Raw genomic sequence first — 25,021 nt, 5'->3', positions numbered from 1 at the left:
CAAAGAACCACAGTGTCAGATTTGGAGGTGATGATCTTTATCACCTCCAAATCTGAGGCCACGGTCCTTTTTGTCGGTAAAGGTTTAATTGGGCTGATGTTCTGTGGGCGCTATACTGGACCACTGTGGTGAAGAAAGAGGTGAGCCAGAAGGTGAGAGTCTCCAGTTACCAGTCGATTTGTACTCTTTTCCTCACCTACAGTCATGAACTTTGGGTAATGACCAAAAGAACAAGGTTGTGGATGCAAAAGACAGAAAAGAGATTCCGCTGTCTGGTATCTGGCTTACACTCCAGGTGAGGGTGAGAAGCTCAAATATCTTAAGGTCCTGTCGCACCACGACGATTAACCAGTGTATGCTGCCAAGTGGTCCGGGTCAGTACTGCACGGTATGATATGTGTTGGAACAGTTAAGTCTGATTTGGTTTGCGTTTCCACCGGCAGAACCCCGTTGTTTGGCAGGTGAAACACGTAAACTTTGACGAGCGTGTCATTGAGTGCACATATGCTCTCGCACGGCTTCTCCCCTCCACACGGAGGCAAAACAGAGTAATTTAACATTATTTATTTTATTTTTGTCTTGGTGGATCATGGGATTTATTTTCATCACATGCAGAATGCTGAAGAATCAACTGATGTCTATGATAAACGCTGACGTGAATGAATGAGGCGCTGTGGCTCTTTCAACTTCTAAAATAAGTTAACTGTCTTGTTGTGGCACAAAGTGCTGGTGTGCTCTGGTTCAGTTAGAGGACTTGGCAGAGGGTTGGGAAGTCTGGGAGAGCTGCATGGCCTGCTGCAACTGCAGCCCAGACATGGATAAGACGTAGAAGATGATTGACAATGACATCAATTTCAACCTGTCGTATTCCAACATCGGCTGTATGTAAGATTTCTATTTTTAAATACAGTGTATTCATGAGAAGTTAGAAAAAAAAGACAAACTCTAACAGTGTTGACTTTTTTGGGTCTTCCCAATATTGCAGATCTGCACCAAACTTGTGTGTTCATCTGTGACCAGTGCTCGACTTCTCCACCAACTCTCACAAGAATGAGCCAAACCAGCAGACGATTAAAAACACAAACTCCTCGCTGGCTGTAACCACGACGTCACGCAGAGAAATCTTCAGACGTCTTTGTGTCTGGACGCCATTAAAAACAAAACCAATGTTGTTGTAACTTCTTCGGCTTCGTGCACTGAGGCGGTGTTTGGCATTTACTTAAAAAGCCACTACGCACCATCTGAAGGACATATCAAATATTTAAAAGACAAATTGCTAAATAATGGACAAAATGATGGTTTATTCAAATGGTTTGAGTCACTTACTGTTTCTCGGCCTTGTCTCTATCATCCAGGAAAAACAGAGCGGTAGCCAGGAAAAACATGCCCCCCAGGACAATGACGAAGGGACAGAGCATGAGGGCATAGCCCAGGCTGAGGAACTGCCACAGCACCGACGTCGCGTAGCTCTGCTGAAGGCCGTCCGAGATCTGCAACCAGCGCAAACACGCGTGCACACACACACGAAGAGAGAGAGAGAGAGAGAGTAAAAGTTATTAAAACGAACTTCCACGCCCCATTGCTCATTCTCTGTGATGCTACATAACGCCACGCTGGTTATAAGATAAGATAAGATAAAACTTTATTGATCTGATAGAGGAGAAAGTCACATGTTACGTACATAAGATGGGTGCAAGTAGAGGAAAATGTTCATCAAACAGCGTGTACAAGGATAAGCAATAATAATAATAATACTTGTAACAGTACAGGACATAAGAAAATGAGGTAGAAATAGAAATAGAATATGTATATATATATATATATATATATATATATATACACACACACACACACATACATGAGTATGAATATATACACACATACATACACACACACACACACATACACACCCACATACATACCTATATACAGTAGTGTTCAGAATAATAGTAGTGCTATGTGACTAAAAAGATTAGTCCAGGTTTTGAGTATATTTCTTATTGTTACATGGGAAACAAGGTACCAGTAGATTCAGTAGATTCTCATAAATCCAACAAGACCAAGCATTCATGATATGCACACTCTTAAGGCTATGAAATTGGGCTATTAGTAAAAAAAAAGTAGAAAAGGGGGTGTTCACAATAATAGTAGCATCTGCTGTTGATGCTACAAACTCAAAACTATTATGTTCAAACTGCTTTGTAGCAATCCTGTGAATCACTAAACTAGTATTTAGTTGTATAACCACAGTTTTTCATGATTTCTTCACATCTGCGAGGCATTAATTTTGTTGGTTTGGAACCAAGATTTTGCTGGTTTACTAGTGTGCTTGGGGTCATTGTCTTGTTGAAACACCCATTTCAAGGGCATGTCCTCTTCAGCATAAGGCAACATGACCTCTTCAAGTATTTTGACATATCCAAACTGATCCATGATACCTGGTATGTGATATATAGGCCCAACACCATAGTAGGAGAAACATGCCCATATCATGATGCTTGCACCACCATGCTTCACTGTCTTCACTGTGAACTGTGGCTTGAATTCAGAGTTTGGGGGTCGTCTCACAAACTGTCTGTGGCCCTTGGACCCAAAAAGAACAATTTTACTCTCATCAGTCCACAAAATATTCCTCCATTTCTCTTTAGGCCAGTTGATGTGTTCTTTGGCAAATTGTAACCTCTTCTGCACATGTCTTTTATTTAACAGAGGGACTTTGCGGGGGATTCTTGCAAATAAATTAGCTTCACACAGGCGTCTTCTAACTGTCACAGCACTTACAGGTAACTCCAGACTGTCTTTGATCATCCTGGAGTTGATCAATGGATGAGCCTTTGCCATTCTGATTATTCTTCTGTCCATTTTGATGGTTGTTTTCAGTTTTCTTCCACGCGTCTCTGTTTTATTGTCCATTTTAAAGCATTGGAGATCATTGTAGATGAACAGCCTATCATTTTTTGCACCTGCGTATAAGTTTTCCCCTCTCCAATCAACTTTTTAATCAAACTACACTGTTCTTCTGAACAATGTCTTGAACGTCCCATTTTCCTCAGGCTTTCAAAGAGAAAAGCATGTTCAACAGGTGCTGGCTTCATCCTTAAATAGGGGACACCTGATTCACACCTGTTTGTTCCACAAAATTGACGAACTCACTGAATGAATGTCACACTACTATTATTGTGAACACCCCCTTATCTACTTTTTTTTACTAATAGCCCAATTTCATAGCCTTAAGAGTGTGCATATCATGAATGCTTGATCTTGTTGGATTTGTGAGAATCTACTGAATCTACTGGTACCTTGTTTCCCATGTAACAATAAGAAATATACTCAAAACCTGGATTAATCTTTTTAGTCACATAGCACTACTATTATTCTGAACACTACTGTATGTGCTGCCTCCTCTACACACATACACATATGCATGTATATATGTACGTACATATGTAAGTACATATGCATATACGAGGGCTGTCAATAAAGTAACGGTCCTTTTTATTTTTTTCAAAAACTATATGGATTTCATTCATATGTTTTTACGTCAGACATGCTTGAACCCTCGTGCGCATGCGTGAGTTTTTCCACGCCTGTCGGTGACGTCATTCGCCTGTGAGCACTCCTTGTGGGAGGAGTCGTCCAGCCCCTCGTCGGAATTCCTTTGTCTGAGAAGTTGCTGATAGACTGGCGCGTTGTTTGATCAAAATTTTTTCTAAACCTGTGAGACACATCGAAGTGGACACGGTTCGAAAAATTAATCTGGTTTTCAGTGAAAATTTTAACGGCTGATGAGAGATTTTGAGGTGATACTGTCGCTTTAAGGACTTCCCACGGTGCGAGACGTCGCTCAGCGCTCTCAGGCGGCGTCATCAGCCTGTTCAAGTTGAAAACCTCCACATTTCAGGCTCTATTGATCCAGGACGTCGTGAGAGAACAGAGAAGTTTCAGAAGAAGTCGGTTTCAGCATTTTATCCGGATATTCCACTGTTAAAGGAGATTTTTTTAATGAAAGACGTGCGGACGGGTCCGCGCATCGGGACGCAGCCGACGCGGTGCGGCGGCACAGGAAAAACACCTCTGTGTTGATAACCATTTGTAAAATCCAGGCGGCTTTTGATGGCTTTCAGTGGAGTGAGTATATGAGAAATTGTTTAACAGCAGGACATGTTCCAACTTGTCCTTAAGGCTTCCAACAGAGGTGTTTTTCCTGTGGCGGCTCGCAGCCGCCGCGCGGACCCGTCCGCACGTCTTTCATTAAAAAAATCTCCTTTAACAGTGGAATATCCGGATAAAATGCTGCCCTCGTATATATAAACATGATTGGGATTGAAAGCGATAGGAGCATCTTATTTACAATATGTGAGATGGAGTTTAGGTGTGGTAAGGTGACATACGCTCAAACTGCACGACTCACCAGACTGACTTCTGCCTGGTTTATTTATTATTTATTATTATTATTTATTTATTATTATTTATTTTACAGCTGGAGATAAAACCCCCCACATGCTGTGACATATCTAATATCTGCTCTTAATGTTGTAGACTGCTGTCAAGCCTGTCGTGCTCAAAGGGAAACGACAGCATGAGGACGCCGGGTGCCAAGTGACAGTTTGTGTTTCCAGCTGTAAGGTGGTGAGGAGGTGACTGACAGCAGCGTTTCACAGACTGTAGTTGTGTTGCGGTGTGCACTGCAGGAACGCGGGAGGTTTTCTTGTCTCTGGGCAGCGATCGGCTGCTGGAGCCCACTGATTGTATGTTAGCGTCAGCAGAATGAGATGTCGTGCTGCGAAGGCTGCAGAAGTGCTGACAGGCAGGTTGTGACCGTTTCTATTCAAAAGGTGCATGAAATAATGAGAGAGATGATTGAAGGAGGAAATAAAAAATGTATGTGTGCACAGCTTGTCTCATCGGTTTCTTGCAATAAAATGCCTGCAACTTGCATGATAAATCTAAGATAAAAACACATCTAACCTCTGCCAGTGTGCAACCTGACCCTGTTTATCTGTGCGGGTTTCACCCGATTACAATTTAAAGTAAAGCGCCGGTCACACGGCACTAACGAAGGACAACGAAGCCAAATGAAACAAGAAATCTGGACTTATGCTGACTTTTGGCTTCGTTGTCCGAATGTGAACGAATCCCAACGACACCCTCAATTCATCTGTAATTTGTTTTGCTTTCTATCTTGACAGTTCCTCATCGTTTCCATAATGTCAGCGTTTCATCTGACTGTCGTCCAACTTCATCCAACCTCCCAAGTCCGACGTCTTGCATGAACATTGAACGATATCTGAACGGATCAATAACTAGATCTCCGACGACCTGAACGTAACATCCTCGTATTGCTGATGACTCCTCCATGTGTGGGACGGAAAGCAACGTTGTCATACAGAAACAATAGTGGTGAGAATGTTTTATCACGTTCCAGTTTGTGGCTGGCCTGTGTGTGCACACATGGTGTTGTGAAGACAAACAACATCTCTCACCTGCTGTCAAGACAACCAAATCCTGCACCTGCAGGGCTGGCTGTGCTCGGTCTCATACCCGCTGTCGGTCACATCATTGTTAATGTCTGGTTTTGATTTTGTTTAAAGCGTCAAGGTTGATGTTCTCTCATTTCTCTTTCGTTAGTTTTGGTTTTGTTCCGTTCACTGTTGCACTCTTGATTCACAGGCTTTTTAGTTAGCTTTTTAGGGGAGGTGATGGTCTAGTGGTTAAGGTGTTGGGATTGAGTCCAGAAGATCATGGGTTCAAATTCCCGCCTGACTGGCAAATCACTAAGGGCCCTTGGGCAAGGCCTTTAATCCCCTATTGCTCCCGGTGTGTAGTGAGCGCCTTGTATGGCAGCACCCTGACATCGGGGTAAATGTGAGGCATAATTGTAAAGTGCTTTGAGCGTCTGATGCAGATGGAAAAGCGCTATATAAATGCAGTCCATTTACCATTTAGTGATGGGGAAGGTGCAGGATCATTTGTCCACCTTTTCTCTGCAATTTGTGACTTTTGTCCTTCATTCAGCTGTCGCCGTGTGCCATGTGATCGGGCCCTAAGCGCCTGGGCTTTGAGATGCACCATTTAGAGAAGCACATATCTTAGTCTACAGCATGCTGAGCCACATCCTTTTCTTACCCCCTCCTTCTCCTTACCAGAGTTATGGATAAATGGATATCTTGTAAAAAACATTTGTCCACATGGTAGTACTCAGGTCTCATCTTGGTCTAGTCTTGCCCATGAATCTGAATATGAAAGAGCTGTCCATATCACACTAAATATCATCATAACCTATAACACCCATGAGTACCAGCTTACAATGGTCTAAATGAAAGTCCAGGCTGGGTTAAATACATTTTATGATACTCATGCTCCCCCTAACCATGAAGTGTTATGGCCCAGTCACACGGCACTTAACAAAGGGCAACGAAGCCCTAACAAAACAAGAAATCTGGACTTTCGTTGATTTTCGTTGGCATCGTTTATCCTTCGTGCAGCTTCGTTCCTGCAGCTGGCACTTTGTCAGGATTTTTAAACTGTTGAAAAATTTGAATGGAGGGCAACAAAAACCTCAATTCATCAGTGTTTCATTTTGCTGTCGTTCTTGACTTTTTTATTGTTTGCTTAGTTTTTGTAATGTTATTGTTTAGTTTGACTTCGTTCGAGCAGCTGAATGTTTTCACACAGTGCAGAAGCCGGTTTGTGAGTGCTGCTGCTGCGTTCATGTACCATCGGAAATTACATCAGCCTGTTTGCTTGGATTTTTTTTTTTATTTGAATGGAGGGGTCAGCTTCAATGGGGTCAGGCACCTTATATAGGGAAGAATTAATCTTTCGTGTGGATATAATGAATTATTTTTCCACAAGCAACTGCTGAATTTGAAATAACAAAAAAGTTGTGTAATTTCCGACGGTACTTGAACGCAGCAGCTCCTACATGCGCCTATTATTTTTTATTAAATATAACAATATGAGTGTAGGAATGACAATCCAGCCCTCATGTACATGTGGCAACAGGTAGATAATTCAAAAGATTATATAAGCTGTTCTGGAAGGCAGAATTCACGTTGTGGATCAGCTGTAGCTAGTGAAATAACCGCACATGGGGAGTCGATGCGCGTTCACACAGACTGATCAATTTACTGCTCTGATATATTCAATCATCTTTACACTTATATTTGTTCCCCCTTTTGACAGTTTTCTGTTATAAATCAATATATATGGCTTAGTAACGTAATACAGTGATACAGCAGCACCATCATCGTGTGCCGTGTGACTGGGCCATTACAGGCACAGACATACATCCTTCATTCATCTGAACCTTACTCTTGTCTAATTTTGGTACCATGGCCTCCATTCCTTCATTCATGGTTAATGTTCAGCATTACTGATGAACAAAGTCATGAATAGAAACGACAGAAATGAGATTCCTCTGTCGGGTATGTGGAGTTATGCTGAGGGACAGGGTAAGAACAATGTAAGGACAGAGCACAGCTTCTTGTTATCGAAAGGAGCCAACTGAGGTGGTTCAGGCAACTGGTGAGGATATCCTCTGGTCATGTCCCTAGGGAGGTCTTCCATGCATGTCCAACTGGTAGGCAGCCACAGGGAAGACCCAGGACACTCTGGAGGGATTATATTTCGCAGCTGGCTTTGGAATGCCTTGGGATCCCCCAGGAAGAGTCCGAAGACTTGGCTGAGGATTAGGAAGTGTGGGATGAGCTGCCCGGTGTTCTGCCACTGCCACCCAGACCCGGATAAGTGGCAGAAAGTGAATGAATGAAGTCTTGAGGAAACATGTTATGGATGAAATGTTGTTGCTTTATATTGTACTTCAGCTCTTTGTGAATTGATTCTGTTGTACCTGTATTTATGGTAAATGTCCACTAGGTGGAGATACTGCTCCATTTCCAGAACCTTGAGTGAAGCTGCTGTGGGACACGATGACAAACCTGCTGCTTATACTAGTAGATTTTCCAGACACCGCTTTTTCCTATGGTAGCTTTGCAGCTTTGTTTAATTTCTTCTCTTGATATTTCTTCTAGTAGTTTTGGGGTATCTGGAAACTTTGTACAATTTCTAGCAATTCAGAGGAGCTGACTTGTTCTGACTCTGTGCTGCCAGCAAGGTTTCCTCTAAGGTCTAGATAGCTTAGAACTTCAAACTGAACAGTGTCTCGCTAATCGTATCATTCAGTGAGGAGTTGACAGCTCAAAGATATTTGTGATTGCTTCTTCTCTGATAATACAATCAGGTCCATAGGTATTTGGACACTGTATAAAAAGCTCTTCCTTGCCATAAGTTCTGTTCTGTTATCTGCAGAAATCAGGCTTTTTGAAGAGCAAGTCACCACTTGGAGGTAGCTTACTGCTCCTTTTATCTTGTTTTCACAGTAGTTTAAGATGGGCTGTCAGACGAGTAGAGGATTTTAAGCATCAGTTTGATCCATTAATCAAAGGCTTCCTCTGTCTTTGTTAACATGACCCAGGCTGCAAGCCGCCCGGGCGCCAATACGATTCAACGTACACATGCAACACTAAAAACACTCTACATTAAGAAGGCCATCGGATGTGTATGACAGGAAAGTATCACTGCGATGTTACTGCAGCATCATGGCGTCACATGTGCGCTCCTCAGCACATTTTATGCAAACTAGTGCAATGCCTGAAGGAAGTATATACTCCTATAGAAAAGTGGGAGCTTTGTCAACAGTCTTTGTCGAAGCTGGCACGTGAGAATGTTCCACCTTGTGATAATAAAGTGAGAATCATCTGTGTGTCTGTCTTTGTGTGTTTATTTCTTTATTTCTTCTGTTTCTCCCCGTGAACGTGTCAAAGATAGGCTTCTGTTTAAGGCAAAGAGTGACTCATCTTAGTTGACGTTCTTTGTGAAACTGGCGCGTGTGAACACTCCACCTTGCACCAATAATGAGGATGACTTAAAAATCAGTGGTGGGCACAACTAACCAAAAAGTTAGCTTCAATAACCATTAAACAGATAACTGAAAAGTTATCTTTTATGATGATAAACTGATAAATTGGTAAAAAAAATTATCTTCATTACTGATAAACGATAACGATTAGTATTGATTTGGACGCGGCCACATCAGATTACACTGTCGGCTTCTGATAAATCAGTTTCACTTTAAGCGCCGCAGGGGCTGCTGGGTACATTCAAGGATCACAAACACAAATAACACATGAAAAATGAATAAATGAAAAAAAAAAACCCCAAACACTGTCATCATCTTTCAAAAGCAGTAAAACACAGTATTAGAAGTCACATTTTATCTCAGTATTAGATACACCGTCATTTATGAGCTAAAAGCTGCCGCTTTTTTCACACGCTTTGAACCCTGCGGCTTAAACAACTGAAATACGTCCATTAATGCATTGATTGGCAGAGTAAAACACACATAGTAAATATAAATTCTTACCTGTTAGTTTCAGTGGGATTCATCTGAAGAAATAATCCACATAAAGCCTCATTTTAAAAAAATCCAAAACAGTGTCTAAACGGTGAAGAAAAGTCCCTCTGTACACACAAAATCAAATAATGGTAAAATTAGTCTGTTTTGTTTTTGTGTCGAGTGGACAAGTCACTGTAACGTCCAAAGTGAACCTGAACTACACTACCCACAATGCTCCCTGCGTCGACTGGCAAATCACGTTTTGCGCTTAATGATGTCATCAGCAAGTGACAGGCAGCCAGTCTGCTCAGTTGCTACAAATACACAACAAACTGACTAAAATGTTTGATTTTAGGGTTTAAAAACATTTTTGACTGTTAAACTTTACCAGCAAAGAAAATGTTATCGGACTGAAAGTTATCGGAACGAAATTTATCGGAAGATAACTGGTCCGATGATGTTTTAAAACTTACCTGAAAAACTAATCTGATAGCAAAAACATTAGCTTCAATAATTATCTGCTATCGGATTATTTGAACTGTGCCCACCACTGTTCAAAATAAAGGTTTTGAAAATTAATTCCAAAAATTTTCATAATAAAGGATGCACATCATTGTGCCATGCGCAAGCCATATCCGAACACTGAGGCCGATCTGACAAACAGTCAGAGAGACACAGACGCATCTTGCTTTACAGTTAATTGAGCTTATTATTTGCGTCCAGCATGTTCATATATTCCGTATGCGCACCTCCATGGAGTTATTACTGAACTTCAAAAATGTTTAGGAGGAGGGTAATTCTAGTTTAGAGTGTTAAGTGGATCCTGGATTACAGGCCATATGAAGCCATATGAACAACAAGCACTGAGCGTCCTGGTAGATGGTCTCGCCATTGTTGAATTTGCAACGTCTGATAATACTCTGCACACACAGTAGTTCTGGGCCAGCAGGCTGCGTGAAAACGTTTAGAGTTTGCTTCATCGTGTGGGATTTAAGGCACTGAAAGTGCTTCTTATGCAGGACTGTGCTATCTCTACCTGTGGAGTGAAAATTGTGTGAGTCACACCAAGACGGACTGACTGCTGAGCCTCAACATTCCACCTTTAACAGGCAATTCCGGAGAGCGAGCAGGAATAAGCAGTGGAGCGGGAGGACAAAAGATATTAGGGGAGCACCTGTCATTGATATTGGACATGTAAAGGATAACTTAATGGCAACGAAGAAAGACTGAATGTTCTGCTGAAGGAATGTGATTGCATGGGTAGGTTTTAGTCATTTAATCTCGTATGAAGTATTACAGTGCTGTGTACTTGAAACATGCTATGCCAGTCTTATGTGCAAAACCATGTCAGATTAGTATCTTTGTTTCTACAAGTTTGTATTTTTAGCAGCACTGACTTGTTTCCAACACCTGTTTCTTCTTTGTCACATTTGGAATTTTCTGGGACTGCATTTGCCCAGATTTGAAACCAAAAATAGTTGCCTCTAGGGACTAGTGTCTACACATAAGTATCAATGGACCATATGCTAATTTACTAAATTCTGAAAGTTAGAAAAGGAAATCAGAAAGTCTATCTGGGACCTCAGAAAGCCCATCTGCAATTATTGCTTCATCTCCAAAATCAGTCTATGCAAGCGAAATTATGTTCAGTATGAGTGTTGTCATTAGTGCCACTTCAAAAATTAAATTCATGATAAGTAATTTACAGCTCTACAGGATAGAACTCACTTCTGCTGGAGGTTTCTTCCTGTTAAAAAGGAAATATACAGGCCTTGAGGCCCACTGGTGCCAGCCTTTAGTGTGAAGCAGGCGAGAGACAACCCCCCTAGACGGGATGCCAGTCCGAAGCAGCAGGGCCAGCCCAGCCTATAGGCAGTATAGGCAATAGCTAAGGGTGCCGTCCATCCAGGGGGCGCCACAAATGAGGGGAAAAAAATGAAGCCAACTTTCACTTTTCGTATACAAAAACTAGTTAATACTATTTATATTTTAAAATAAAATAAATATAAGCCCACATTGATTTAACTGCATAGCAAAGCCTGTTAAATATTAATGATGATAACAGCTTGTAATATCTTATAATAAATGTATAATAATATAATATAATATCCACCTTCTGGATCTGCAGCAGTGATTCCCAGTGACTGCTTCCAGTCTGTATTTTATGAGTTAAATAATAAAAAATTAAATATTAATGGTATAAAACATATAGAAAGTATATCCACCTTGTAACAATAATACAAAACATATCATCAGTCAACTAAAATATATAATTACGGAACAACTCTAAATACAGCAGGTAATTAGTGTTCTTTAAATTTACTTAACTCATGTAGAGATGTTTCATTTTGTAACTAAAGAGCTGGACTTTGCAAACTACTTCTATAAAGAATTTATTTTGTAGAAAATTTGCTCAGCGATGCACTAACATGCACATTTGCTATTTAGAGGCTGGGGGTCGAGGTAAAGACTGTGACCTTGAGGGGACTCGCTCGACCTCGTTCACCTCTCAGCCAATCAGATGCTGTAACACGGCCGGTCGTGGGACCCGCTGGATTTACTAGAAAACACTCTGACAGCCTGATGAGGAGCCGAGAAATTACAACTCTACGCACCAGCCCTCTGGAGACGTGTTCTAAATGCTGCTCACTTTACACTGACCCACTTAATGTGTGAGCAGAAGCATCCTGCCTGTGAATGAGGCGCTCACACAAATGCTGGCCCAGTGAACCACTTGGAATTTACAACCTAAAGTTCAAAGATAATGCCTTTTTTTTTTTTTTTTTTTTTTTTGCACAGTGATCGCCAAGCACCATGGGAGATTCTTACCAGTCCGATCAGGTAGGGACTTCCTGCATCACCCAAGAGATGAGAAGTGAAGCTCTGAAAGGCAACCGCCGTTGCTCTCCGCGTGGGGATAACGACAAACTGTGCAGAGACAAAGGATGAAAAAGACGTGAGGTCATAGTAAAGGGGAGGGGGATGCACTCATCCATGCCAAAAGAGTTCCTGTGGTTTTCAGTTATGTACGTAGAGCCAACCTCTTGGGGTCAGGACACCACAGGCAGGCCTGTCGGTCCAACCAAAAAATGCTGGAGGTGCCCGGACGTACTCGCCGCAGTCTCCAGGCCAACGGCAAATTAAGATGCTGGATGAGTTATTCTCTTTGGGGTCAGGTGGGAGCCTGTTTGTGCAGCATTGAGGACAAGACACACTGTAGACATTCATTTCTTTTGACTTCTCCCCCATTTTTGCACGGAGGTGCTACAGTGGATCCCATATGGCTCCAAGTGTAGATTTTCCACACGATCTTATGGAGAATGGGCCCCGGGGAATCTTCATTTGGGAGGAAAACACACATGTCGCTGTGCTGCCTGGCAACAAAAAGTGTCGCAAACGTTCAAATATGTATTCTAAAGTGAAGTGAAAGTGTACTACAAATGTGAATTTATACACACAAAACACAACAAATAGAAGTAATAATAACTCTGCCTTTCTGACTGGACACAAAGGCAGATTTGGAACAAAGAAAAAAGATCTTCAAAGATCAATCAATCAATTTTATTTATATAGCGCCAAATCACAACAAACAGTTGCCCCAAGGCGCTTTATATTGTAAGGCAAGGCCATACAATAATTATGTAAAACCCCAACGGTCAAAACGACCCCCTGTGAGCAAGCACTTGGCTACAGTGGGAAGGAAAAACTCCCTTTTAACAGGAAGAAACCTCCAGCAGAACCAGGCTCAGGGAGGGGCAGTCTTCTGCTGGGACTGGTTGGGGCTGAGGGAGAGAACCAGGAAAAAGACATGCTGTGGAGGGGAGCAGAGATCGATCACTAATGATTAAATGCAGAGTGGTGCATACAGAGCAAAAAGAGAAAGAAACAGTGCATCATGGGAACCCCCCAGCAGTCTAAGTCTATAGCAGCATAACTAAGGGATGGTTCAGGGTCACCTGATCCAGCCCTAACTATAAGCTTTAGCAAAAAGGAAAGTTTTAAGCCTAATCTTAAAAGTAGAGAGGGTGTCTGTCTCCCTGATCTGAATTGGGAGCTGGTTCCAGAGGAGAGGAGCCTGAAAGCTGAAGGCTCTGCCTCCCATTCTACTCTTACAAACCCTAGGAACTACAAGTAAGCCTGCAGTCTGAGAGCGAAGCACTCTATTGGGGTGATAAGTGATAAAAGATCACAGTGATAGCTTGCCCACATTTCAAAATATCAGTCATGCAGAGAAAACAGTACATGGATGAGCATGCAGAGGTGCCACGCAGTGCTGCAGCCACTAAAATATGGAATTTTGTTCAGGATGACAACCATCCAGGCAGACAACAGGTCCATCCCCACCTCTCCAAAGAAAACATCTATCTGAAACAGCCAGGTGAAGCATGGGCATCCCTTTGGCCTTCTTCTGCCAGTGAGTGTGTCCACAAACTCATCACAACCAAAATGTCATAAATGATGTTGCCTCATCAAGTGCTACTCCTCATCTGAGACTCACTAACTCCTAATTTGTCATTAAAAAGTCATTAAAGTGGTATCTAAAGATCCTTCAAAGATGCCCATTACCAAGAGACATTCACCAGTCGCCTTAAGCCCCTTTCACACCGGGTTTGCATACAGTTGCGTTGTGATGCGTATGGACTACGCTGGAAAACTGCGCAGATTTGGCGTCATCCCTGTGTAGGGTATTGTGTGATGGAGTATGGTTGCATTCCTAGTCTTGCTTACAGTTGCGCATGGTTTCTTACTGCCATGTATGTAGCCCTCACTGCTATTTTTCTGCCTCTCACGGTCTACTCCTGATTACCTTTTGTTTTTTTGTTTGTTTTTTTGGCATTGTGGAAATGCGCTCCTTTCTCAAAACGGTACATGGACAGCACTCACGTTTCCAGACATACAGCAGGACACAAGCTGTTGCTTCATCAGGGCTGTGGTGTTGCACGCAGGGAGAGAGAGAGAGAGAGAGAGAGAGAGAGAGAGATGCTACAGACCGCCTGCACACGCAGATGGATTTGATACATTGGAAAAAGTCAGAATTCATTATTTCCAGGAGTTAATGGACTTTATTAATATGTCACAATCATGAGAGAACTTAAGAAGGTGAAAGAGCCGCGGAGCTGCAGCCACCAATCGCGCGCGTTCTGTCCATGAGGAGTGGACAGTGGACATGTCCTCTTGCTGGCCATCCATCACTAAGGAGTTAACCTGGACGTGGACATGTCCTCTCGCTGGTGATTGGTCCATGAGCAGGAGTTAATGGACTTTATTAACGTGCCACAATCTTGAGAGAACTTGATCTTGAGAGCGCATGCCAGCCGTCTGTGAGAAGTGGATGTGGACATTTCCTCTGAACCTGAAAGCCAGCAGAGTCCAACAGGATGAATAAAATCTATCAATCCAGGTATGTACTGATAAAAGGACTTTTTTGCCCTGGGTTGTGTAGAATTGCGGAGGCTTGGTGTATAGTAGCGGTGTTGCTTAAAAACTGCATACGAGGTATCTTATAAAACTAACCCGCAGTTTTATAAAAAAAAAAAACTATATGGATTTGATTGACATGCGATTACACCAATCATGCTTGAACCCTCGTGCGCATGCGTGAGTTTTTTCACGCGTGTCGGTGACGTCATTTCCCTGTGGGCAGGCCTTGAGTGAGATGTGGTCCCGCCCTCTCGGCTGAATTCCTTTGTTTCACACGCTGCTCGAGACGGCGCGCGTTGCTTTATCAACATTTTTTCTGGACCTGTGAGGAATATCCGAGTGGACACTATTCGAGAAATTCAGCTGGTTTTCGGTGAAAAGTTTAACAGCTGATGAGAGATTATGGGGTGTTTCTGTCGGTGTAAGGACTTCCCACGGAGCGGGACATCGCGCAGCGCTTCCAGGCGCCGTCGTCGGCCTGTTTCGAGCTGAAAACATCCTAATTTAAGGCTCTGTTGACCCAGGATGTCGTGAGAGAACTGAGAAGATTCAGAAGAGGCCGGCATGAGGACTTTATGCGGACATTCCACTGTTTAAGGACATTTTGTTATGAAAGACGTGCGCGCAAATTCGCTGAGTCGTTTCCGTGACGACTCGGCAAATCTGTGTGCGCCGCGACAGGAAAAACACCTCCGTGTTGAAAACCATTTGTAAAATTCAGGCGGCTTTTGATGGCTTTCAACAAGTGAGTAACTGAGAAATTGTTTAACAGCTTGGGCATGTTCCAACTTGCCCGTTAAGGTTTCCAACACGGAGGTGTTTTTCCTGTCGCGACCCCCGCGGTCGGGTCCGGCCCGACATGCGACTCTGCCCGCACGTTCTTTCATTACAAAATGTCCGTTAACAATGGAATGTCTGAATAAACTCCTCATGCCGACTTCTTCTGAAAGTTCTCTGTTCTCTGACGACTTACTGGGTCAACAGAGCCTGAAATGTGGAAGTTTTCAACTTGAAACGGCGAGACGCTGCCGCCTTGAAGCGCAGATCGCCGTCAGGAGCCGTGGGCTGTCCTTAAAGCGACACTAACAGACCAAAATCTCTCATCAGCCGTTAAAATTTTTACCGAAAACCAGCTGAATTTATCGAATGGTGTCCACTCAGTTGTGCCTTACAGTTTTGAAAAAAGTTTGATCAAACAAAGCAGCAGTCTCTGAGCCATTCCTAAACAATGAAAAAAATCGACGAGAGGGTGGGCGACTCCTCACTCAAAGACTGCCCACAGGCGAATGACGTAACCGACAGGCGTGAAAAAACTCTTGCATGCCCATGAGGGTTCAAGCATGTCTGATGTAATCACACGTGATTCAAATCCATATGGTTTTTGAAAAAAATAAGAAGGTCGGATACTTTTCTAATAGACCTCTTACATTCTGTGTCCTGTACGCTACTCTGAAAAAATTAAACATGTTTAATTTTTTAAGTCCTCCTCACGTAGCTCTCAGCATACTGCTGCATAGGGAGCAAAAACTCAACGCAGAGACTGAAACTCATAGAGCTGTTTAAACTCGGCATAGAGCTGCATAGCTTGGTGTAGTCAGTACGCCACAATAAGCAACTCTACGTTAGCCCAGTGTGAAAGGGGCTTTAGGTCACTTTTTTTTACCTTTGTTCTCCTGCAAAGGTATCAGCAAACACCAACCAAGTTCACTAGCAATAAAGTGTTTGAACTCACATCATAAAAGGTAAAAGTAGCCATTTTTGTATATATTAGCAAGGCGCTGGGCATTTCACCATGACCTCTGACCTTAACATTTGAGCGATCCTAACCAAATTCAAATCACATAATCCCAGCAGTAGACCCAATGTATCTGCCAAGTTTGATCAAAGTCAGGTGTTCTTAAGCTATCTTGCTAGAATACATAAAAACAGGAGACAAAGGCAATCACAATAGAGTGCGCCTCCGGTGGTGGCACTGAACAACTACACAGCTTATCTAATGGAATGAGCAGCATTTATATACCAGGGTACAGACGTCAGTTGTCAGTACGCACCATTAGAATGTCTGCTGTGATGGCCCAGTTCAGGAACAGCAGCGTCTCTCCTATGAAGATGCAAACCTAAATAAAGAAAAACAGAGTGTATGTGTAGATTAGTATGTTTTTACTGCAGAGAAGCCGTGTACAGCCAAAGAGCTGTGCTGCAGGTATTACTTCTGTGTGGGGGAATTTACTGCTGAGTAAAAGTGCTTTATGTGCTGTGTTTTATTTCACTGTGATCCAATTACACACGGACGCGCAGGACGCGCAGCCCTTCATTATGGTCGCGTTGAGATGAGCAGTTAACGTAACAGTTGGAAAAACAGCACGGGATGATAAGGATGGTTTATTTTTGTTGAAGCCGTAAATGAAATGTAGAAACATTTTAACACTTCCTAAATTTACAATCAGCTGGAAAACTGGAATCAAACATCCAAAGCTGTTCAGGCAAATGGGTGCAGCAGGAAAGAGTCCATTTTAATTTATGAATCACATTTCATTATTATTCCACTCTGTGATTTTTATGGTAAAATGCATTCAGCAATGTGAAACAGAGCGCAATGACATCATCACATGAAAAGAAAAAAAAAACAACACAAAGGTCAACTTGGACATTACCAGAGAAACACACACCTGAAATTTAATTTAAGTGGATAACTCTGTCATATTCTGCAAGATTTCCTGTTATAATCTTCACTAAATCCATAATTTGTACAGTTATTATTAGGGGTGCAACAATGCATCGTGAATTGTGATTTTTGTATCGTGAAGCCCGCATCGAATCATATCTGATTAAAACTTTGCATCATGATCTCATGAAAAGTCAACTACTGCATGGAAGAAATGATGAGCCCTTGCATAAGAATCATAAATGATTTATAAAAAATACAAATAGGATACAGTTAACATCGAGAGATACAATTTATATTTCAGAATAATTTCTTTAAAATAAAGAATTCACTGCAGATTACTTGCTACATAATTATTGGGAGCTGTGATGTAATGATGTAACCTGATATTATTGAATTGTGATAGGCGTATCGTGATATGTATTGTATCGTGGTGTTTATTAGGGCCCTGTCCCACTGGGGAGAGGACTAATTGCGCATGAATTGAATATACAAATTACGGGCATTCGTTGTCGTCCGCAACAAAAATGGCCAAAAATGACAAATGTCCCAGTATGAATTACGGATATATTAATAATGTACAGTGAATATATGATGAACAATCACGGTTGTATAACACATGTAGTGAGGAAACGGATCCAACGCATTGCGATTATCACGGCAGTATTACGGGTGTATTATGAATGCATCACGCACGTGTTGCGCGTGCACGGCATCTGCATTGTGGTCATAAAAGAAGCACACTCAGGCCGTCGGCATCACTATTCACACCAACAATACAGCCTCTGGAGCAATTGCTGGACTTGGACAAGTTGATTGGAGTAAAGAAGCAGTGAACAGGGCGAGTGGTGATGTCAGCGGATCGCATCAGAGTGCAGCTCGACTGAACGATTGTAACAAGAAGTTAAATCTGTTCTAAACATAGGAATAAATAGTGTAACAGCTGCAGACAAGAAGGAAAAAACACGCAACTGTTTTATCAAGCCTTGACAATGTAAACAAGTCAAATAATTACCTTCTTAGACAGATCAAAATGCTTTCTGCAGCCTGTTAGCCATTCGCGCGTGTGCCCAGCTGCAAATTCCTCTGTGATTCAGGAGGAGATTAGAGCTGTTTTCAACAGCCAATTTGCAGAATAAAATGATTAATCCACCACGAAATAACTATTTTATAACACGCAGTATCCAGCGCAGAGTGTGTGGCAGCCAGTAGAACAAAGAACGGTGTCCAGCTGTGAACACAGTGCCTCTGATTTGCATCCACCGCAAATCAGATGCAAAGCAGATGTAATAAAAACGCTTTATTCGTGGCCAATCTGCATGCAGTCGCTACAACTTATTTTAGTCCGTGATGTGGACATGATGGGCGCCGCAAAATATCCGTTTTACACACTGTCCCAGTCCACTGCCAAGCCGCAAATCACTGTCAGTTGTGGATATCAGCAGATGATGACGAATATACAGCGCATAGATTGAGTATGTATTGAGTATGTATGGAGTATGTATGGAGTATGTAAGGTGGATGTCATCCGCAGCCAAAATTTTGTGCAGCTCAAAAATCCTGGCAACGGAAAAACGTGCCTCTGCGGATAATTACGGACGTGTGCGGGTGTCATACAAGCACGTTTCACACATACTGCGGATGTTAAGCGAATATGAGCCAATTTTGTTCACAATCAATACGCAAATCCTCCTAAACGCTAGTGGGACAGGGCCCTTAGGCTGAGAGCAGGTATACGACTGGCTGAAGACCCATTCTCACTTTTACAGATATGTACCCTGAAAGGTCACCGTTTGAAACCTAAACTAAACCAAACTAATTCAAAGGTCATGTGACCAAGAGGAATTTGACATATAACTTCACATTATGTAGTTTTATCTTTAACCGGCTGCTCAAGATATCCTTACTAAATGAGTTTGTCCTGTCAAAGTTCTCCATGTGCATCTGGAGTTGTCAGGAAGGGATATCAGAAAATCAACATGCAGATCCAAACCAAATCCCCAAACAAGACAACAGCCAAATGAAGGCAACGACTGGAAGGGAACATGTGTCCAAATGTTTGACTGACAGTTTATGTTGAAATAAATATCTTCATAAATTCATTAACCATCTCTATGTTTTTTCCTTTACCTTTGTTTAGTTAGTAGGATTGTGGCAGCAATAACGTGTAACAAAGTCAAAGGTGACTACAACTTCAAGTGGCAACATGACAGACCCTCCAGAGACAAGACACGCGTGTTCTGAGCGCAACAAACCAGACAGCGTGACCGACACATTGCCTTTTGAAAGACAGAAGCCCACTGTTACCTCAGATTAGCCGCGTGTTGACGAGACAACAGCTGCGGCGGGTCAATGAGCAGCGCTGGCCGTTTACGGCTTGCCTAATAATGTGGCACATCTGTCTGAGCTTTACTGTGAAACCCAAGTTAATCACCTCCAGCGGCTGTTGCGCTGTGAGATGATTTAAGGGTTTAGATGCCCAAGTAGACTTGTGCCGTGAAATCACATTAGTTTGAAGTAACACATCACTGAGACAAATTAAGAGCATAACGTCACATACTTTCATACAGCACACTATTTAATTCATGGTGGTACATTGTTACAGCAGAATTCATTTAAATCCTCTTTGATTTATAAACCATTTGAGAACATTGGTTGCTGTTTCATCACTGAGCTCGAAAATATTATACACGAAGTCAGGCGCCAGAAGGTTTGAAGTCATTCTGTTACAGCTGGTGCATAACACTGAGTCGGACATTTCTATAATTATGTCATTAATATGATACGTCCGTATCTCAGATCTAACGTGAACGTTTGACCTTGTGAGAGTTTATCCAATTTTAATTCATTAACTCAAAATCGTTGCTTATGTCACTGATTAGTTGTCACTTAGCAGCTACTCGCTTTAGCGCCTGCTGAGCAACTTCAGGATATCAACAGATATCAACAAATGTTATCAGTTTTTGTTTGTCTATTTGCTTCCTGACTTCTCTCATGGCCTTTCGCTAATTTCATTGTAGAATGACTCTTAAAGGGTTTGTTTTGCCAAAGGGCATGGTAATTGGGGTCAAAGGTCAATTTTTTTCCCCCCGCACTCTGATTTGCACCAAAGTTGGCACATATAGGGAGCTGGGTTCTGGAATTGCCCAGGCAATGCCAAGCTCGCCAAAGGTCAGTCATATGGGTTAAGGGTCAAAATTTGCATTTTTTTCTCACTCTGATTTGTATAACGTGTACATATATGGAGACGGGTCCTGGAATTACCCAGGCAAGATCAAACTAGCCAAAGTTCAATCATTGGGGTCAAAGGTCTCATCACTCACTCATCTTCAACCGCTTACTCCAGTTAAGGGTCGCGGTGGCCTGGAGCCTATCCCAACAGTCATAGGGCGAGAGGTGGGGTTCACCCTGACCAGGACACCAGTCTGTCACAGAGCCACATACAGACAAACAAACACACTCACACCTACAGACAATTTAAAGTTTCCAAGTTACCTAACCTGCATGTCCCAGAGGGAACCCATGCAAACACGGGGAGAAGATGCAAACTCCACACAGAAAGGACACAGGTGGGAATCAAACCCCTGACGCAACTCCACCTTACATAGGTGTTAATTGTCAAAATTTAAGTTTTTCACTTTGATTTGCACCAAACCTGCCACGTATGGAGGTGGATTCCAGAACTGCTTCATAAGGTCAAATTGGTCAAACGTTAACCATCAGGCCAAAGGTCATGTCTGCCTGTCTACTCCTTGCAGGTCCTTTTGCTGATTTCTGCTAAACTTGGTATGTCTTGAACCTCAAAATCTGGCTGGACTTCAAAATCTTCCTTAAAACAATTAATTTTGGTAAAAGGTCAAGGTCAAGGAATTTAAATTTCAACCTAATTGGGACCAAATTTATCACACACATACAGTAGGTGTCTTCCAGAAGTGCAGTGACACAGCCGGTCAGAGGTCAATCATTTGGGTAAGGTAATTGGGATCAAATGGTGGTTGGCTCTCACTGCGGTATTGTATCACTTCCTGTTCCGGAGCACAGCGGTGTTTTACTGTATCTGTTAGCTGTTTAATCTGCGCAGTTAAATTGATCTAGTTAACTAGATAACGATTTGTTTCATAGTGTAATCTTCACGTGCCTTAACTAAAGCACTTCCTCTGCTGAATCACCTCTAAATTATTTACACATTATTCACTTTGTGTGTTTTTAGGAATCCGCTAGCTTAGCGCATCTACTAGCTCTTAGCCGGTCTAGCATGGCGGCTTCTCCTGTCTCTCCCGCACTTCTCTGCTCTGGGTGTAAAATGTTTAATTATTCCTCTGCCTCCTTTAGCAGTAACGGTACTTGTAATAAGTGTAGCTTATTCGTAGCTTTGGAGGCCAGGCTGGGCGAATTGGAGACTCGGCTCCGCACCTTGGAAAATTCTACAGCTAGCCAGGCCCCTGTAGTCGGTGCGGACCAAGGTAGCTTAGCCGCCGTTAGTTCCCCTCCGGCAGATCCCGAGCAGCCGGGAAAGCAGGCCGACTGGGTGACTGTGAGGAGGAAGCGTAGCCCTAAACAGAAGCCCCGTGTACACCGCCAACCCGTTCACATCTCTAACCGTTTTTCCCCACTCGGCGACACACCCACCGAGGATCAAACTCTGGTTATTGGCGACTCTGTTTTGAGAAATGTGAAGTTAGCGACACCAGCAACCATAGTCAATTGTCTTCCGGGGGCCAGAGCAGGCGACACTGAAGGAAATTTGAAACTGCTGGCTAAGGCTAATCGTAAATTTGGTAAGATTGTAATTCACGTCGGCAGTAATGACACCCGGTTATGCCAATCAGAGGTCACTAAAATTAACATTGAATCAGTGTGTAACTTTGCAAAAACAATGTCGGACTCTGTAGTTTTCTCTGGGCCCCTCCCCAATCGGACCGGGAGTGACATGTTTAGCCGCATGTTCTTCTTGAATTGCTGGCTGTCTGAGTGGTGTCCAAAAAATGAGGTGGGCTTCATAGATAATTGGCAAAGCTTCTGGGGAAAACCTGGTCTTGTTAGGAGAGACGGCATCCATCCCACTTTGGATGGAGCAGCTCTCATTTCTAGAAATCTGGCCAATTTTCTTAAATCCTCCAAACCGTGACTATCCAGGGTTGGGACCAGGAAGCAGAGTTGTAGTCTTACACACCTCTCTGCAGCTTCTCTCCCCCTGCCATCCCCTCATTACCCCATCCCCGTAGAGACGGTGCCTGCTCCCAGACCACCAATAACCAGCAAAAATCTATTTAAGCATAAAAATTCAAAAAGAAAAAATAATATAGCACCTTCAACTGCACCACAGACTAAAACAGTTAAATGTGGTCTATTAAACATTAGGTCTCTCTCTTCTAAGTCCCTGTTAGTAAATGATAAAAAATTACATACATACATTGTTTATAAATGTAACTATTAAATTCTAACATTTTTCTAACATTTAAATTCTCTCTAAACATTTTACTTGTCGAAATTATTATTATTTTAAGCAATATTAGTAGTTGTAGTAAAAAACGGCTTCAAAACTGGACCTTTAATCTAGGGGTGTTGTGGGGGAGGGGGGCACATCCTTGCCCCACGCCCCCATTCCATCTGGATTCGCCCCTGCTTTGGCGTTTGAGCACAAAGAATGGATAACATTTATTTATGCAGAAAACATGACCAGATTTACAGGTAAGAAAGTTTTATTGCGTTTTCACATCATGTGGTCCTCAGAAAGAGAGTTTAGGTGCATTTGAGTGGAAAATAGTGTTAGTTGTTGACGCGTCACGAAGGATCAGCTGTTTTTAACGACCAGATACAGAGCGGCTCAGCTCAGAATTCTAAATAAAGGAGGAAAAAAAGTATAAAAATGTCTTTGTAAAGCTCAGTGCAGCTGTGCTGATCACCGCGCTTTAAGAGGTGAGGACGAGTCGAGCAGCTGCAAAAAAACGCGGATGAAAAGCTCACAGCTCACTTAAAGTGGGCAGTTCAGTTGAACCCCGACCTCCTGTCCACAGACCAAGTTTAATGCTGCTGTCGACCCACAATGAAAAATAATAGTAACGCACAGTGACATGGAGAAGTAACTTTAATCTGATTACTGATTTGGAAAGATTAACGCGTTAGATTACTCGTTACTAAAAAAAAGTGGTCAGATTAGAGTAACGCGTTACTAAGTAACGCGTTACCGGCATCACTGCTCATAACCATCCCAAAGACGTATCGTTATCTTTGGCTGCTTTCAGTGATGCCGGTATTTGGTTAGACTCTTTCTCTCAGATTGTTCTGTCTGAGTTATTTTCATTAGTTACTTCCTCCAAACCATCAACATGTCTATTAGACCCCATTCCTACCAGGCTGCTCAAGGAAGCCCTACCATTAATTAATGCTTCGATCTTAAATATGATCAATCTATCTTTGTTAGTTGGCTATGTACCACAGGCTTTTAAGGTGGCAGTAATTAAACCATTACTTAAAAAGCCATCACCTGACCCAGCTATCTTAGCTAATTATAGGTCAATCTCAAACCTTCCTTTTCTCTCAAAAATTCTTGAAATGGTAGTTGTAAAACAGCTAACTGATCATCTGCAGAGGAATGGTCTATTTGAAGAGTTTCAGTCAGGTTTTAGAATTCATCATAGTACAGAAACAGCATTAGTGAAGGTTACAAATGATCTTCTTATGGCCTCAGACAGTGGACTCATCTCTGTGCTTGACCTCAGTGCTGCTTTTGATACTGATGATCATAAAATTTTATTACAGAAATTAGAGCATGCCATAGGTATTAAAGGCACTGCGCTGCAGTGGTTTGAATCATATTTATCTAATAGATTACAATTTGTTCATGTAAATGGGGAATCTTCTTCACAGACTAAGGTTAATTATGGAGTTCCACAAGGTTCTGTGCTAGGACCAATCTTATTCACTTTATACATGTTTCCCTTAGGCAGTATTATTAGACAGCATTGCTTAAATTTTCATTGTTACGCAGATGATACCCAGCCTTATCTATCCATGAAGCCAGAGGACACACACCAATTAGCTAAACTGCAGGATTGTCTTACAGACATAAAGACATGGATGACCTCTAATTTCCTGCTTTTAAACTCAGATAAAACTGAAGTTATTGTACTTGGCCCCACAAATCTTAGAAACATGGTGTCTAACCAGATCCTTACTCTGGATGGCATTACCCTGACCTCTAGTAATACTGTGAGAAATCTTGGAGTCATTTTTGATCAGGATATGTCATTCAATGTGCATATTAAACAAATATGTAGGACTGCTTTTTTGCATTTGCGCAATATCTCTAAAATTAGAAAGGTCTTGTCTCAGAGTGATGCTGAAAAACTAATTCATGCATTTATTTCCTAAAAAGCCTTCAGTTGGTTCAGAATGCTGCAGCTAGAGTACTGACGGGGACTAGCAGGAGAGAGCATATCTCACCCGTGTTGGCCTCTCTTCATTGGCTTCCTGTTAATTCTAGAATAGAATTTAAAATTCTTCTTCTTACTTATAAGGTTTTGAATAATCAGGTC

The 25,021-nt window shown here is 42.2% G+C and overlaps 1 protein-coding gene across 3 annotated transcripts in view; it reads right to left on the bottom strand.

The window, feature by feature from the left end:
- The window catches only part of spns2 (spinster homolog 2 (Drosophila)), a 214,829-nt gene that overhangs the window by 11,770 nt on the left and 178,038 nt on the right, over positions 1-25,021 (bottom strand). For all 3 annotated transcript variants that reach the window (XM_034178994.1, XM_034178993.1, XM_034178995.1), the window contains 3 exons: positions 16,870-16,935; positions 12,227-12,325; positions 1,327-1,490 (listed from right to left, as the gene is read on the bottom strand). In XM_034178994.1, the coding sequence (XP_034034885.1) occupies positions 1,327-1,490; positions 12,227-12,325; positions 16,870-16,935 (329 nt within the window). The remainder of the gene's footprint in view (positions 1-1,326; positions 1,491-12,226; positions 12,326-16,869; positions 16,936-25,021) is intronic.

This window comes from Thalassophryne amazonica, chromosome 9 (assembly GCF_902500255.1).
Source record: "Thalassophryne amazonica chromosome 9, fThaAma1.1, whole genome shotgun sequence".
In the NCBI taxonomy this organism is placed as follows: domain Eukaryota; kingdom Metazoa; phylum Chordata; class Actinopteri; order Batrachoidiformes; family Batrachoididae; genus Thalassophryne; species Thalassophryne amazonica.
This window is presented reverse-complemented; position numbering and strand designations above follow the sequence as displayed.